The 16,142-nt window shown below is 40.3% G+C and overlaps 1 protein-coding gene across 2 annotated transcripts in view; it reads right to left on the bottom strand.

Annotated features, from left to right (window-relative positions):
• Positions 1 to 16,142, bottom strand: part of GPC6 (glypican 6) — a 1,077,286-nt gene that overhangs the window by 21,722 nt on the left and 1,039,422 nt on the right. For both annotated transcript variants that reach the window (XM_035003189.1, XM_035003190.1), the window contains exon 7: positions 449 to 585. In XM_035003189.1, the coding sequence (XP_034859080.1) occupies positions 449 to 585 (137 nt within the window). The remainder of the gene's footprint in view (positions 1 to 448; positions 586 to 16,142) is intronic.

Here is a 16,142-nt window from a genome sequence, read left to right on the forward strand (position 1 = left end):
GAGCCCATCAAACACTGTTTTTCTCCAAGGGTGAAAAATATTGCAGCTGAACTTTCACTTCCTGTTTAACTTTTGATGGAAAGAGCAGTGCGCCCTGCACATTTCACTCTGGATAAAAATAGCTCTGCTGTCTTTAAGTCATTAAGCGAACATAAAAGGCGATTTGTGATCTCAGGATATCCGTAACCTGGCATCTGTCACCGTTCCTCCGTTCTCATCTAGAGGCGAGGCATTCAGAACAAGGATTCCACGCTTAATGGTGCCTTGAGAGTAAGTGCTCCCAGGTGCCCATCAAACCTGTCACTCTGAACTGCTGTCGCTAAGTGACAACGTGTCCCTCCACCCTCCGTTGCTTTTTGCATAAACAGGCCCGTAGAGTTGGGCCAGCAGAGACTTCCAGGGCTGGCTGTGCAATGCCCTGACCCTAAGAACGGTGAGTCCCCCTCACCTGGCTTTGCTGTGCCCATTCCAGCACTCCTCTTCGTTGGCTGCACCTGCTGTCATGCTCTCATCCTTGCAGATGGTGTAGGGCAATGCCGACCAGACCTTTTTAGAGAGCTTCAGTTTCTCTTTTATGTCTGTGACCTGATCAAGAAAGCAAGGAAAGAGAGTGAATAGTCTCCCCAGCTGTTGCCCATTTCTACACAAGGACACGACACAGGTGAAGGTTAGAGAATCTGTGATAGGACGAGCACAAACTCTATCAGTTTTAAGAGAGAGACTCCATGCTGCAGGATTTATTGCCCAGGCAAAGCCTCCCTACCTCCTCCCTCAATCTTCCTCTAGCTCCTGGCAGAGAGTTCGCAGGTAATTGGCTTTTGTTTTCCATCTTTTCTGTCCTCCCATGCTTTGAATTAAAAACTTACAAAGCATCTCAATGGCTTCAGGTCCCTCTCTGGCTGGGAAAAATAGGTGTTCCCTATTGCAGATTTCCCTAAATATATTCTTTAGAATTCATTTGCTTGGATGTCAGATAAATGCACAAAAACAATGCACCGAGAGAAAAAATCTTTCCCCAATGGTCTATTTGTTTTCTGTAAGAAATAAATATTGTCACTAATTTGACTGCTGGTAACCTCTGCTCTTAACTGATGGACAAGTCTATACAGTGCACACTTGGATGGTGAGTAGCAAGCCAAACCCACTTAAAAATCTCTACAGCAGAAAGAGAAAAGTCATTCCGAATACAGGTAAGTGTAAAATCCTCAGCCCTATGGATGGTTGGCGGGAAAAAGCTTAGTAACCCCATCTTTAGTGTTTTCAGGCTCAGCACTGACTTTTCACCTGCAGAAAGAGTAGAGACAGGGATTCAGTACCATTTTGGTTCTATAGTTAACATCTAGGTTCATGCAGTCACAACTCTGATTTTCTATTCTATTCCCTATGTGAACATTGGGAACCTATGGATAGTTGAAATGCATCTGTTGTAGGTTGAATTATAATGCCCCATATTCATATGCTGAAGTCCTAACACTCAGTCCCTCAGAATGTGACCTAATTCGGACATAGTTTTTTTTCGTTTGTTTGTTTGTTTTGTTTGTTTGTTTTTTACAGAGGTAAGAAAAGTTAAAATGAGATTATTAGAATGGCCCTAGTCCAAAGGGAAACTTGGGACACAGAGATATGCATAAAGGTAAGAAAATGTAGAGAAAGACCTAGAAAAGATTGTCCCCTCACAGCCTCAGAAAAAACCAATCCTGCTGACATCTTGGTTTAGGACTTCTAGCCTCCAGAGCCATGAGACAATAAATTTCTGTTCTTTAAGTGGTATGTTGATACAGCAGCTTTATCATACCCACAAGGTATTATAGAGGGGACAACCACTGAGACTTACTGGCATTTTGTATTTGAGATCGATAGCCTTTGGAAATAAAGTATTCAGTGTTTACTGTGGATGGAGTATAGAGTTTAGGAAAACAATTCCAAAGATCTTTTGTCAGGTTTAAGAGTAAATACAAAGGAATATGGAACCTCTGTTCCAATCATGTTTCCCAGCAGCTCCAGATTTATATAGTCTTTGGCCCTTGCTTCTCTGTGATTCTGATGATGACAAGAGGCTTCAGTACTGTGAGATGTCTGCTCATCCATAAGGCCTGAAGATGATCAGAATGCTGAATTTGAGAATCTGGCACATACCCTTAAATAGAGTGATGTTACTTTTGTTTTAGAGCGTGAAGAGAATCCTTGAGTAATGACATTCCAAGAAGTAGCTTACACAAAACAAATGTTTAGGATGGCGTGAGACCTGCACTCTCTGATTTCCCCCACTGATGCTGACTTTGGTCCATGGGCTACCCTAACCCCTGGCTCTCCTTCTGGCCAATCTGACTGGGTAAGGAGCTTTGCAATGAGAGTTAGTCCTTTTCTACTACTTTGGGCACAGATGTGTGTGTATGTTTTTGTTTTATATTTTTTGCTTGAAAGACATGTAGCCATTTCTATCCAGCTACAGATGGATGCACATTCTGTTTATCAATTATAAAAGAACACAATTCCCAAAAGCCAACTAATAAATGTTGAAAGAATGACAGAAAAATCACCATTCTGCAGCCATCATAGTAATAATTGATTTCAACAAATATTAGCTACAGATGCTGCTGTGGGTTGAATTGCATCCCTCCCAAAAGATGTTGGAGTCCTAACCACAGTACCTGTGAATGTGACTTTATTTGGAAATGGGGTTGTTGCAAAAGATCAGGTTAAAATGGAGTCATTAGGGTGGACTTTACTCCAATATGACTTTGTCCTTATAAAAGGGGGATATTTAGGCACAGAGACAGAAATACACGTGGAGAACACCATGTGAAGATGAAGGCATGGATCAGGGGGATATATTTACAATCCAAGGAACATCAAAGATTGCCAGCAATCCACCAGAAGCTAGGAGAGAGTCAAAGAACAGATTCGCCCTCATAATCCCAGAAGGAACCAACCCCACTGACACTGTGATCTTAGACTTCTAGCCTCCCAATTGTGAGACAGTAAATCTGTCATAAGGCACCCGCTTGGTGGTACTTTGTCACAGCAGCCCTCACAAACCAGTATAAATGCAAAAAACGTTGGTGGAAGTTTGATGGGGCATAGGATGTTTGCACAATCTCAAAGTATTTACCACAGATTCCTCATTATTACAAAAGGAAAACTGGTCACTCTACAGTGCAGAAACTGGGCCAGCCCCCACCTTAACCAGGTGATCGAAGTAGTGGGACAAAGTGATTTGGGGTGCCTCCAGATGTGAGGTGACAAGAAGGACACATCACTTATGTGGCTAAAATTCGTAACGCGGATCCAATCATGAGGACACATCAAACAAATGCAATGTCCCAGGTGATGGACATTCTATGAGACAATTGGCTTGTACACTTCAAACATGTCAGTCATAAAAGACAAGGGAAGGCTGAATACTTCTTCCAGATTAAGAGGAATAAGACACATGACATTCAAATGCAGCATATGATTCTGGATTGGGCACTAGGTTGGAAAAATAATTGCCAGAAAGGATATTATGGAGATAGTTGGCAAAATTTGAATATTGACTCTATATTAAATAATACTGTGTTGGTGTTGAATTTTCTGAATATGAACACATATTGTGGTCATATGGGAGAATGTCATGTTCTTAGGAGATACATGTTGGACTATTTAGAGTTAAAGGGTTATGGTTTCCACAGCTTACTCTAGAATGATTCAGGAATCATCATCATCATCATCACATAGATGTATAGAGATAGAGCAAGATAGCAAATGTGACAATTTTTTTAAAGATTTATTTATTTATTTGAGAGAGAGAGAAAGAGCACATGCACGCATGAGAAGGGGGAGGGGCAGGGGGAGAGAATCTCAAGCAGACTCCCTACTGAGTGCAAAGCCCGATGTAGGGCTCAATCCCACGACCCATGAGATCATGACCTGAGCTGAAACCAAGAGTTGGACGCTCAACTGACTGAGCCACCCAGGTGCCCTGCAAATGTGGCAAATTTTTAATGCTGAATGAATCTAGATGGAAGTATACAATTTTTTAAAAATGCAATTTTTCAGTACATTTGAATTTTTTTCAAAATAAAACATGTCAAAAATAAAATCCCTCACTTGATTTGTTCTTTAAGGTGCCACATTGGTGTCCCTCACCTTTGAAACCTGGGCTATCACCCCTAAGCTACTCATTCTCATGGTTCTCAAACACAAACTCCAGGAAAAGAAATAGGCATTGCATATGCATAACTAATCCAGAAAACTGTCACTAGCTTCAGTCCTGAAATACTGTAAGGTGTATTCTGTCCCATAATAAAGTACACCAAGAATTACCATTCTCTTTTCTGCTTATTTAGTGCTAAGATCCTACCTTTACACTGTGGGAATCTAAACCAAAGATATGTATTTTGGGACACAAAGAAAATAAAATAGCATGACATCCCACAGTATCTCCTCTTTTGAGGCTTGCAAAATTTAACTGTGTATGTTGTGCTGCTCATTCTTTAAATCACACTCAAGCATTGTCTCTTTCAAGGAACATTCTCTGCCTTCCCAGTTAGTTAGATTCAACTTTCTGTGTCCACGGTGCCCTGTTCATTATTTTAAGTACTGATTACTCTAAGTTTTTGTAATTGGCTTACTTTTCTGATTCTAAGACCACCTGCTTCTTGATGCAGGGAGAGGGTTCTAACTTGTCATCCTCAGTGCTTAGATGGGCCAGTTGACCAACCACCCCAGTTTGCCTGGGACATGGGGGTTCTAGAACATGCCATATTTTCAGTACTAAAACTGGGAAGTCCCAGCAAACAAGGACAGGTTGGTCACACATACCTTAGCACATGGTAGGAGCCCAATACATGTCGATTGGGAAAATAGATTTAATTGTCCCAATCTATTACAAGGCCACGGACAATCTTGCTAACACAAAATAGGGTGGTCCCACAACAGGCACTCATGTCAGAAGGGCAGGAGGAGTGGTGGGTTGTATCTGGCTAAGTGAGGAGTGTGTGGGTCCCCTCTGAGTCACCACAGGACATCTTATAATCAGGTTGTGTTCACTCTGGTATTTCAGTAGCCAGGCATTTTCACGGTGTGATTGGAGGACATAACAGCAAAGGAACAGCAAGGGGTGCACATGCCATTTTAACATTCTGCATGGAAACATCGGCCAATTCACTTCCAGCCGAGGGGGCCATGCAGACAAGCTGCAAAAAAGGGACCCTATTAGCCACCAGGGAGGCGCATGCCTTTGATTCCAAAGAATATCCATTTGATTGCAGTTTGTTTTTCAGTATCATGCAAGGTTTTTAATCCTTCCACCGTTTAAATATTTTCACATTTTCTCTTATTTTTATCTCTGAACAATGTGTGTGACCACTTCGTGGTAACTCGAGACCTGAGTTGTTTTTAAAATTTTCTTCCTGGAAACCTTAGTGCACACGACAGTGAGCTAAGCTTTATGCTAGCAAGAACTGGTGGTCAGAATGTGTCACTGAAGTACAGTGAATCCTAATTCCTTACTAACGCAGACCTGATGGGTACAGAGGCCTGGGATCAAATAAATAGTTTGCAGCAATGTCTTTCTGCTTCCCACAGGCGCTATTCTAGGACAAATTAACTTTCTCAAGTACTTGCAAGTTACAGTTGCCATTTGTCCAGTGTTAAGTTCGTAATGCTGTAATGTCAGTATCACCGAGTATTAAATGTTTTGCATCTACACCACTGAGAGATTTTGGAAGTTAACTTCCGTTATGCTGCAGGCCTCCGATCCAAATACACACTGTTGGGGGCCACAGGGAAAATATGGTCCTCTTCTAGAACTTATCTGGAGTTTATTCTGATTTCGGACAATTTCAACTCCTGGGTCCGGTAAAAGCATCGACTCTGTTGAAGGCTTGTCAGAAGGTCCATGCATACTTGACTATAGGAAAACAGTGGTACCATTTTCATGCCCACCCTTTCAGAATCACAAAATCAGACAAAAGAAGGAGGAAGCTGACAAGATGGGATGATTGCAAAACCAAAGGGATTAACAACATCAAAGAGCAGAAAGGATGATCCAAGTCCTGGGTGTCTGACAATTTCATTTAAGAAATAATCTTGTCCCAGATATCGAACTTGAATTTCATCAAGATTCTGAATTACCAAGTTCTGGCTTACAGGGAATACTGGGGGGTACAGGGCCAAACTAAGTAACACCATAAATAAATGATCAGGCACATTCAGTGTGTGGGGTATTATATAAGACAACTGGCCTCAACTCTTCAAAAGAGGTAAAAATGGTAAAAAGGCAGGAAGACTGTCCTAGATGAAAAGAAACTAAAAATGTAACAACCTAATGCTATGGGTGGACCTTTACTGAATCCCGGATTTGGAAGAGGTAAGTACCCAATTATAAGAAAGGGTTTTGAGATAAATGGAGAAATTTGAATACAGAATGGACAGTAGATGATACTACTGAATTACCAATAATATTCTTAAGTGTAATCACTGTGTTGTGTTTATGTAGGAGACTGTCTTTGCTTTTAAAAGATTGATGTTGAGATATTTAGGAATGAAGTGTTACTTTGTTTTTTAATTCTTTGAAAATAGCAAAAAAGTCAACCATCACTGAGCCTACTTGAGAGGCATATGGATGTTCATTATTTTTTTCAACCATTTCAGTTTTGTTAGAAAAAGTTTAAAATAACGAAAAGTTGGGAAAAGAAATGAGACTTTGTTTTCGGGGCACATGATGTTTAAGAGCCTTGCTGAATTCAGCACAGGGCAGTGACCACTCAAAGCAGTTGGGGACTGACTGTGAGTTTTCACTGGGCTAAGACACTCACATGCAATCCTCAACTCCGTGCTGATGTATGATCATTATCCCCTTTTACAATGGGAAACGGAGTCTTTAAGAGGGGAAGAAACTTGCCCTACATCTAATAAATGGTAGACATCAGATCCAAATTCAAGCGTAGGCTTCAGAATTGTTTCCCTTCGCCAGCAGGCTTAAGGGGGACATGTCCCATAGCCACCGCCTCCGGAGAGTGTTTGTTGGGTTGGTGGTGGAGGTATGTATCCATCCCTGGTGCGAGCAAGATGATTCAACGTGATTCAGGATGAAAATATGAGAATTTCTATTTTTACTTTTTAAATATAAAAATATAAGAGGAATTAAGCTTTCCTAATATTTAATCGATCTACAGATTGATATGTCTCTTAATGGGTCCATATGGTGATGGCCATTTCTCAGTTATCCTGAAAGACTTTTCCAGAGTGGAAAGGGACTTCTAGTGGCACCTCTCTCTTCCATTAGCCTGTTCCCGGGGTACTGAAATCTATAGCAGTTCACATATCCTGGTTAAATGCACTTATGAATTAGATTATGTAGTTTTCACTAACTCATTAAATGGACGAGTGACTTAAACTGACTTCTGCAAAGAAACTTTGGATTTCTTTTATTTTCAAAAGTGCAAGCGCAATTGAACAACAATAAAATGGCAGGCTTACTCTTAGTACATCTGCAACATTGTGAAGTAAAACAAATAAAGATTCTTTGTTTTACCTCTTTCTTCAAAAGTTTCTGCTTTTTGCATACTTTTCACAAGTTACAGAAAATACATTAGTTCAGTAGTGCTCATATATAATTCATGCATAGTTGCAAACGCACTGAGGTCTATGATTCTAACTTTTTGCCAATCGAGACGTGAGATCCAAACAGTTTGGTGCTTGCCGATCTGTAGCACAGGGACTGACCCAATATATTTTGAATCAGTGACTTAGCAAGCAGAAACATCCAGTGAAATCAGTTTAATGAGATAGGAAAGTGCATTATAATTCAGAAAAATTTCCATTGCATTGGTTAAATAAGAAAAAGGCTTTTGTTGCTAGCATTCATTCATTAAACACTTCGTATGTGCCTTCTCTCAGTCAGGTTTTATGTCTCACTCTGGGGATACAAATATGGCCGGTATGTACTCGCTACCTTAGCGTCCCCGTGTAGGAGGGGGTAAACAGACATGGAGCAAATGTGATGGGATTAAAAGCAAAGGGCTTTGGGAGAACTGATATCAATTTGCCTGAAAAGTCCTGGGGAAAACCATAGTCCCTCCCAAGCAAAGACATCTTTGCTGATATTTGCTCTTTTGTGGCCACTGAATCTTGCCATGGGGACAATTAGGAAGCTGGGCAATTAGTCATTTCTACCCAGAGGGGTTAAAAACAAAACAAAACAAAATGCAACATGGTGCTCCAAGTTTTCACTTCCAACAATGGGATGATGTAATCCATCCAGAACACATTGCTTTTAGCCATGGCTCTGGTCTTCGGCTCCTCCTTTTGCTAAGGAGCCCCTATGCTTTCCTGACTCCCACGGAATACCTGCTCTGCAGCAGAGCCTTCGTAAACAGTGCTGTGCGTGTCCTGGGGACTTAAGGAATATTTGTCGAGTGAATAAATACATGAAGAGCACTGCCGATTATCTGCTAAGGGAGGTAAGATTTCAAAAATGATTGATTATCTGCCAGCTACCGCCTTCTTGGACTTCCCTTTGGAGAATAAGGAAGACACGGACAAATTCTGCCGGCCTTCCAAAAAAAGTGCTTTCCCTCGACCTGATTATCCCCTGAGTGAAAGTGAGCTCTCAGATGGCCCCTCCAATCCTCTAATTAGGATTCTAGTCCCTGTCATCTCAAATGTCATCCTAGGCGTAATTTACACAGGCTTGATGGAAGAGGCTTGGAGATCTCAAAGGCAGTGTTGGCTTGGGGAAACACCATGAGAATTTAAGTAAAAATGGAATGAATCCCATCGAAGCAGTTTTTATAATCCTTATAAAGCCCTACCATTTCCAGTAACTTCCCTTTAGTTTTCTAAGCAAAGTGACCTATGAAATACTGATTAGGGGTGTTTTTGAGCTATTATTACCTTTGTCTCCTCTGTGGATCCTTTGATGGGGCACATTTGATTTCCTCCAGGAGACTTTGCCCATGGCTGTATATCTGTCTACCTGAGGCCCCAAGTCCGTCTATACTGGACCTTTAATTTCTCCCAGATCTTCCCTGTGAAGTGTGAGACGTGAACTGTGAGAAGGCCACCTGCTGTCCTCTGCCAATCATGCCCGCCCCAGAATTCACTTCACTGGGCACCTGTTGTGTGTGCCTGGCCGGATGCCCTATTTGTTCATGGTTTCACAAAGATTCCAATGTACCTATTTCATCTGTATGAAAACCTAATGTAGCTGGATGTAAATAATATATACCATATCTTTAGAAAAAAGATGGTTAATATTTAAAGGGCTATACACTAAATAATACATATTGAGGGGGGAAAGACAATGTGAATATTTTATAGGCTGAAGGTCATTTGTTAGCTTGGGAAAACAATCTGTTTAAAGAGACAAAGTCAGCCTCACTTTTGCCTCATGGACAAGGCCACTTTACTTGGTCAAGTTAAGGGAAATTCACAATAGATAATACTATTCTTGCAACCCGAGAGTTTAACAACCCAGTTTCAGAGACTGTGACCTTGTCCAGCTTTACTCTAGAGAAGCATGATCTTTTATTACAGCACCAAGTCATTCAATTCACTGTGTGAACTTGCATTAGAATTCAAGTCGTGTATATTCCTTCAGTGATCAAACAGAGGTCTGTGAATGAACCTGTTCACAACTTCTCACACTCACTTGAAAACATGTACCGACGGTCTAGAGTAGAGTATTTAAAGTTCTGAAGTCTCGGAGGGAATGCTAACTCTTCTGATGTGGCCCAATATCTGTAAACGCAATCCCCCTAATATTCTTGAAGAAGTCGGGGTTGCTAATGCTAGGTAGTTCAATGAGGAAGCTGAAGACACAAGACTTGCTCAGTATACCTGCTTGATTTGTGTTCAAGTCTGGACTCAAGTCCCTTCTGCTGACATAGTTTTTAGCATCCTAATCATGAGAACTTCAACTACCTAATGTAGCCAATAAGATCATGGCAATGGCCTGGGATTGATCCCTTTGTATGGGACTGACGTGGAAATTATTACTAATTCGGAAAAGTGCCAGACAAAGCTTATATATTTAGTAGCCCAAGTTTGCCAATGTGAAACAAAGTTTGATGTTGTGAATATCTTTTGAGTGTGTGAAACTCTTTGGGGTTATTTTTCATGTCTCAGATTGTCTATAGTGTAATGTTTGGGCAGGTCCTGAGATGCACTGAGAAGCCACTCACAACATGTTTCCTTTCAGGAAAATATTAACTGAGTCTTGGGGATGACAGTAGGGTCCTGGTGAACACAGTCTGTCAGTGAACCCAAAGTATACTTTGGCCACATGACACACTGAGCATTGTGCTGAGTGCCCTGGGTCACTACACAACCTAAAACCAACCTTACATTCTGGGCTTTCTCAGATGTTCCCAGGGAATCCAATGATAAGTTCTAATCTGTTACCATGTTTTTCAAAATATTTCAAAGTATTACCATATTTAAAAAAAATTACATATATTTCCCTGTGGTATGGTACTTTTTATATTCCTCCCCAAGGAGACAAACACACATGTATTTTGTAGGAAAAACTAAGAAGGATGAAAAAATCAGCAGGAAGTGAGAGAATCCTTGAAGGTTCAAAAAGACAATGCTTAGTTTTGTTGAGTTTCTCAGGGGATTGGGAATTGGATGAAAAATTTAGAGTCTGTGTCATCCCGCCTGGCTTCAGGCTTTGAGTTTCTTGACTACATGATGATGCTCTGGAAGTGCATGACCCTGAAAAGACAGATGAGGTCTTTTTCTGGCAAAGCACTGGTCCTCACAGTAGAATTAATATGGGAAAACCAAAAATACCTTCCTATGCTGTTCACATCAGATGTTTGCAGCCCATATTGAGAAAACAATCGAGTTTCAAATACTCATGTTTATACCTAATGTTCTGATTGTGCCTCATTCCCTATGGTATTACACTTTAAGCAAGTGAGGGTAGTAAGCATTCTACACACCTTGGAGATGACACAGTCTGACACTGAACTATCATTGAATTCAATAGTGAGAAGAAAAAGACATGGAGACATTAGGTCTGCAGAAATGCATATGAAACCAAAGTATTATTTTGCACAGTGGGTACCTAAATTGTGGTACTCTTTACTTCTCAAGTGTGAAAATATAAATAATTTCAAGGAGTGATGTTATCATGAAATTTGAAGACTCAGCAGAGCTTCCATTGTCCAAAGCTTCTAGAGCATTCTTGACAGGTGCTCACCTAGACTCCATTTAAACATTTCCAATGACAGATATCAATGCCTACTGTGAAGAGGACTTGAGATTCTCTGCCTGACCTAAACTAAGTCACTTTCCCTCATGAGCAGTTCTGGGGATTTTCATGGACAAGGCTTGACCACAAAGCATAAGCATATTCTTGTTCTTCTTCCTGCGACTGACACTGAGACTGAGCCCCCAACCATTTTGCTTGCTTTGCTTTGTTCTTTGTGATCGATAGCTAGTTTCAGCTGCTGAGAGTGGATTCTGTTTTTCTCTGACCATCACCTGGTAAATTCTCCTTTTGCTTCGCTTCTGACATTGGGTCTATCCAGTCTTTGCTCTCTCACTCTCTGCTCTTGGCTTTTGAGGTCAGCTCTATCTTCCTTGGTTGTTAACATTGTTCTCTGTTATTTCTCAGGCATTATTTTGGTCATGTGGGTGCAGACATCCCCAAGGAGCTTTCCCTGATCTAGAGCATGTATTGTGACAAGCGCTGATTCTAAATTAGGTTATTAGAAATGCTGTCTTTATATGGCAGGATAGGAAGATCTCAGATGCATTCTCAAAAGAAGAGAATGAATTCAGTATTTTTAGCAGTTATGTAAGGCACATTAGGGCCATTCGGATATTTAATAACTGATCTCTGTTCCCACAACCATCTATTCTATCACTGTGGAATGAAAACTTTTGGAAGTTCTTTATGGTTTGAAGAACAGATTTCCTCCACTTTCCCTCAACTACCTAATGTAGCCAATAAGATCATGGCAATGGCCTGGGATTGATCCCTTTGTATGGGACTGACGTGGAAATTATTACTAATTCGGAAAAGTGCCAGACAAAGCTTATATATTTAGTAGCCCAAGTTTGCCAATGTGAAACAAAGTTTGATGTTGTGAATATCCAGTCTTGGTGAAAAAATTCTGATTCTTTGCCAACTATTATTTCAAATGTGCAATCCCATTATAGAATCTTTGACGATACTCAGAAAATCCATACAGAATTTCTACTACTACCTGTGATTGACATAATGCAATGATTCAGTTAGGCACATAACCACCTGAAATTACTCTTAAAATATTGAAATCTCATCTTTAGGAAATGAAATCCAGGATATTAAAAGTACATCTGCTAATTTAAAAAAAGTGGGGGTGGGGAGGCATACAGTTTTGAGTTTAGGCATTCCTGAATATTTTAGAATTCATCATTTAATTCCAAATGTTTGAGGCTGTATTGTTTCACACCAAAGCTGAGAGATAGATGTGTATTTTCGTCTCTTCCTCTGAAGCCACTGTAGATATTTGGAACTTACTTGGGAATGAGAAGCTTTCTTTTCCTCACCTGAGATTGCTGTAATTGAGCAGGAACTTCTTAAGGAAGGTATTGCAAATGTGAGTCCATCCACCAGGGAGTGTACTTGCAAACATGTTCACATATTGGAAAAGTAATTTAGATGCATCACAGAAAATATTCAGAAAAAGGTAGGTGGAAATCAGATGTATCGAAATTCTAAAGCCATTTAGGGTAGAGATGGGTTGCCCTAAATGTCTCATGGAATAGACAACCAAAAGCACATAAATCTCTTTTGGGCATGTGTGATTTGATTTATACTTAACAATGTAGACTTGTACTATGTGATATAAAATAAGTGATATTTTTGCATCCATTGTGTTACATTTGTGATGTAACACAATGGTCTGCCTTTTCCTTCATGAATCTAATTGGCAATTGGTTCAAGTTTAAGTGCCAGTGATTTTGGCATGAGGGATTTTGAGGAACAACAAAATGAGATACTAAAAATTGCACCCAAGAATGTAAATCACAGGACCCAAGGATGTCTATGAATTCTACCTCAAACATACGGTCTATACATTGGGAAAAGAAGAGTATGATTTAGTGATAATTTCTTCCATGAGTCTCAACTCCAATGTCCCTCCCCTGAGACTCCTCCTCTGACATCCACAGTCACTCCCCAGTATGTGTTCCAAGAGACCCCTCTGGTTTTTCCTGTCCTACAGATGTCCGCATTCCTTGTAATGGGTTTTCCTGCCCAGATTGCAAGTGACCTAGGGGCAGGGCCTCTGTCCTTTGTGTTCACTGCATCCTAGGAGATGAGTGTCCTATCTGGCACAATGCCTGGTTGATAGTAGTACTCAATAGATAGCAAATGAATGAATGAATAGGTAGATAAATGAAGTAGAGCAGGCAGAGGGTAAATTTAAATTCTGAGACTTCCAACAAATTGTAAGTGAAATTTAAATTCTTGATGCTCTTACTTAGAGAATAATTTATTGCCATAGGGAGGGACATCTCTCTTGTAAACATCCCTATTTTATGGAGAAATGGTTGCTCAGGGTCTATTTATGGGTAGTCAACTCAATTACACACACACACACACACACACACACACCTACCTGTTTAGTGTCTACAATGTATTAGGGGCACAGTGATAGATACGAGATGGTCCTGCCTTCAAGGAACTTACTACTCAGTAGGGGAAGGAGATTTACATATAAAGAAGCTTAGTAAATCTCATACTTTCATGGATTGTAGGGCACAGTATAGTCAGCGGCCTGTTACTGAGTAGATGGTGGAATCAAGGGGAGATCCAAGGAAGAGGTGGCAGTTGAAATGGGACTAAGGGATGAATAGCATTTTGCAGGTAGAAGAGTCTGGAAGAGCTCTTTTTGACAGAGGCACCCTACGTGGCAAAAGCTCATAGATGTGAAGCCTCTTCAGTAGGGGAGAAAAGTGCCCAGTACATGGAGGTATGTTTGCCTTTACTGTAACTTTGGCAAAGTCATATAATTTCCCTAAAAATTGGTTTCTAAATGGAGAAAATACCACTTCCTCGACTATCTTCTTAAAGATTTAGTAGAACTTAGTAAGTTAATATATTGCCTAGGGCACTTGGAGCTAGAAGTTCTTAATGCATAGAAATATCTCTATGGGGACAGATGGCATAGGGTGACTAACGTGTACTCTTTCTTGGAAATCAAATTCTTACCCTGTGAGGTAAATTACCTTTTCCTGGGAGCCATCTGGTTACCTTCAAGATCCAATTTACCCCCTGAAGCATCAATGAGGGGTGCCATTTACTCCTCTTATGATTAGACTCCATGATATAATTGTACTTGACTTTCACCTTTATATCTTAAGCATCCCATAACCTCAATAGATTCTCTTAGTCTCCTACAAGCAGCAAGGATGTCAGAGATCACCATTTTTAGCTCTAGTGGGAGAGGAACAACCTGTGAAATGGCAGAATGGCCTTTCTGGGCCAGAAAGCAATGAGAGTCTAAAGCAGCCACATGCAATAGAAATACTTTAACCTAGTATATCCAAAATATTATCATTTCAACATATAAAACATATGAAAAAATCTTAATGAGATATTTTACATTCTTTTTTTGGTACTACTCTTTCAACATTCAGTGTGTATTGTATGCTTACAGCCCATCTCCATTCAGTCTACAGATGTCTGCAGTGCTCAGTAGCCACATGAGACTAGCGGCCACCATATTGGACCATATGGATTGGGCTCAAAATCTAGTGTGGTTTTTACACCTACAGCACATGTCAGCTCTGTCTACAGCACATCTCAAGTGCTCAGTAGCCATATGTGGCTGGGGGCTACCATACTGAGAATGCAGGTGTAAGGTTCTTCCTGAGCATATTAGGAGTGGGGGCCAGTGATATAAGAGTGGCTGGATTGTTTGAGCTGAAGTCAGGCTATTAGCTTAACATTAGAGCATTCTGCATGTCCTTCCGAATTCTTTGGGTAGGCTTCACTTCAAATCAGCAGAACTCATTTGTATGTCTTTCCTTTGATGCCATTCTTCTGTTGTCCACTGCCTCCCCTTGACTGCCAAAATGCACCAGGAAAGAACTGAATTGGAGTTAGGTTATATTTGAAGTCTGGCTGAGATCCAGCCTATCCCTAGACGTGTTTCCATTTAAATAAATGGGAGCATGTTGCATTCAGCTTTGTGACATCTGCCAATACTTTGCCTGTGTGACAGAGATTTTTTGGCTTATGTTTGTTTATTTTTACTTAAGTATAACAATCATCCAGAAAAGTATACAACTCATATATGAACAGTCTGAAGAACTTTTCCCAAGATACCCATAAAAAAATCTTAAAGGTTTTTTTTTTTTTCCATATCCCTTTCTTTTCACAAGATTTATTCTCTTGAAAATTAATGGCACCAAGCCATTGATATGCAGAAATTACAGGTTACTAAAGAGCAGAGAGTATCTTATTGATTTGCTGTAATTTTGAGTTATAAACTGCATATTGGCTCCGGGCATGTGCATGCATCTTAAAGACAAAAGGCTGTCAAAAAGTTGAAGAAAAGAAATTAAGTTCAAGGCAGCCCAGTATCACCCCACCTTTTCCTTCAGAAAGTCCAGCCACACCCGTAGGTGGTTAGAGACGGCCTTCCACGAGAGCCACCAGATGGCACTGTTGTCCAATCTTTCCACCCCTTCCGGCACTTCCTACAGGCTTTCCAGAAAATAAAATTGTGGATTGTTCGACCGCATATAAAACTGACAACCCTGTTATTTTAAACTTGAAACTGACAGGCTGTTATTTTAATGAGGTCTGCCAGAGCCAAGGTTAACCAAAGCTTTATTTCCCTACAAAATGTTAAGGCCATAGTTCTAAAAGGGGGATGTGAAATTTTATGTTATTGATACTTTCTGTGACTGTATAAGTTTTAAGATATTTTTTGACAAGGAAAGCTACATGACAAATATAGACATGTTTATATATATAGCCAAATTATGCATTGAAATTGGTTCAAGTTTCTCCCAAAAGGTCCTTTTGCTCTGTTATACTTCGCAAAAATTAAAAAAAAAAATCCTTTTCTAGAGTTATCCATTTCTGCCTATTTTGAAACAACAGTATATATTTTTAGCACCTTGACTTCCTAGCTTAGTGGGTCAAAGGA

The sequence above is a fragment of the Mirounga leonina genome, unplaced genomic scaffold (genome assembly GCF_011800145.1).
Source record: "Mirounga leonina isolate KUSES-001 unplaced genomic scaffold, KU_Mleo_1.0 Mir_127, whole genome shotgun sequence".
Classification (NCBI taxonomy): Eukaryota; Metazoa; Chordata; class Mammalia; order Carnivora; family Phocidae; genus Mirounga; species Mirounga leonina.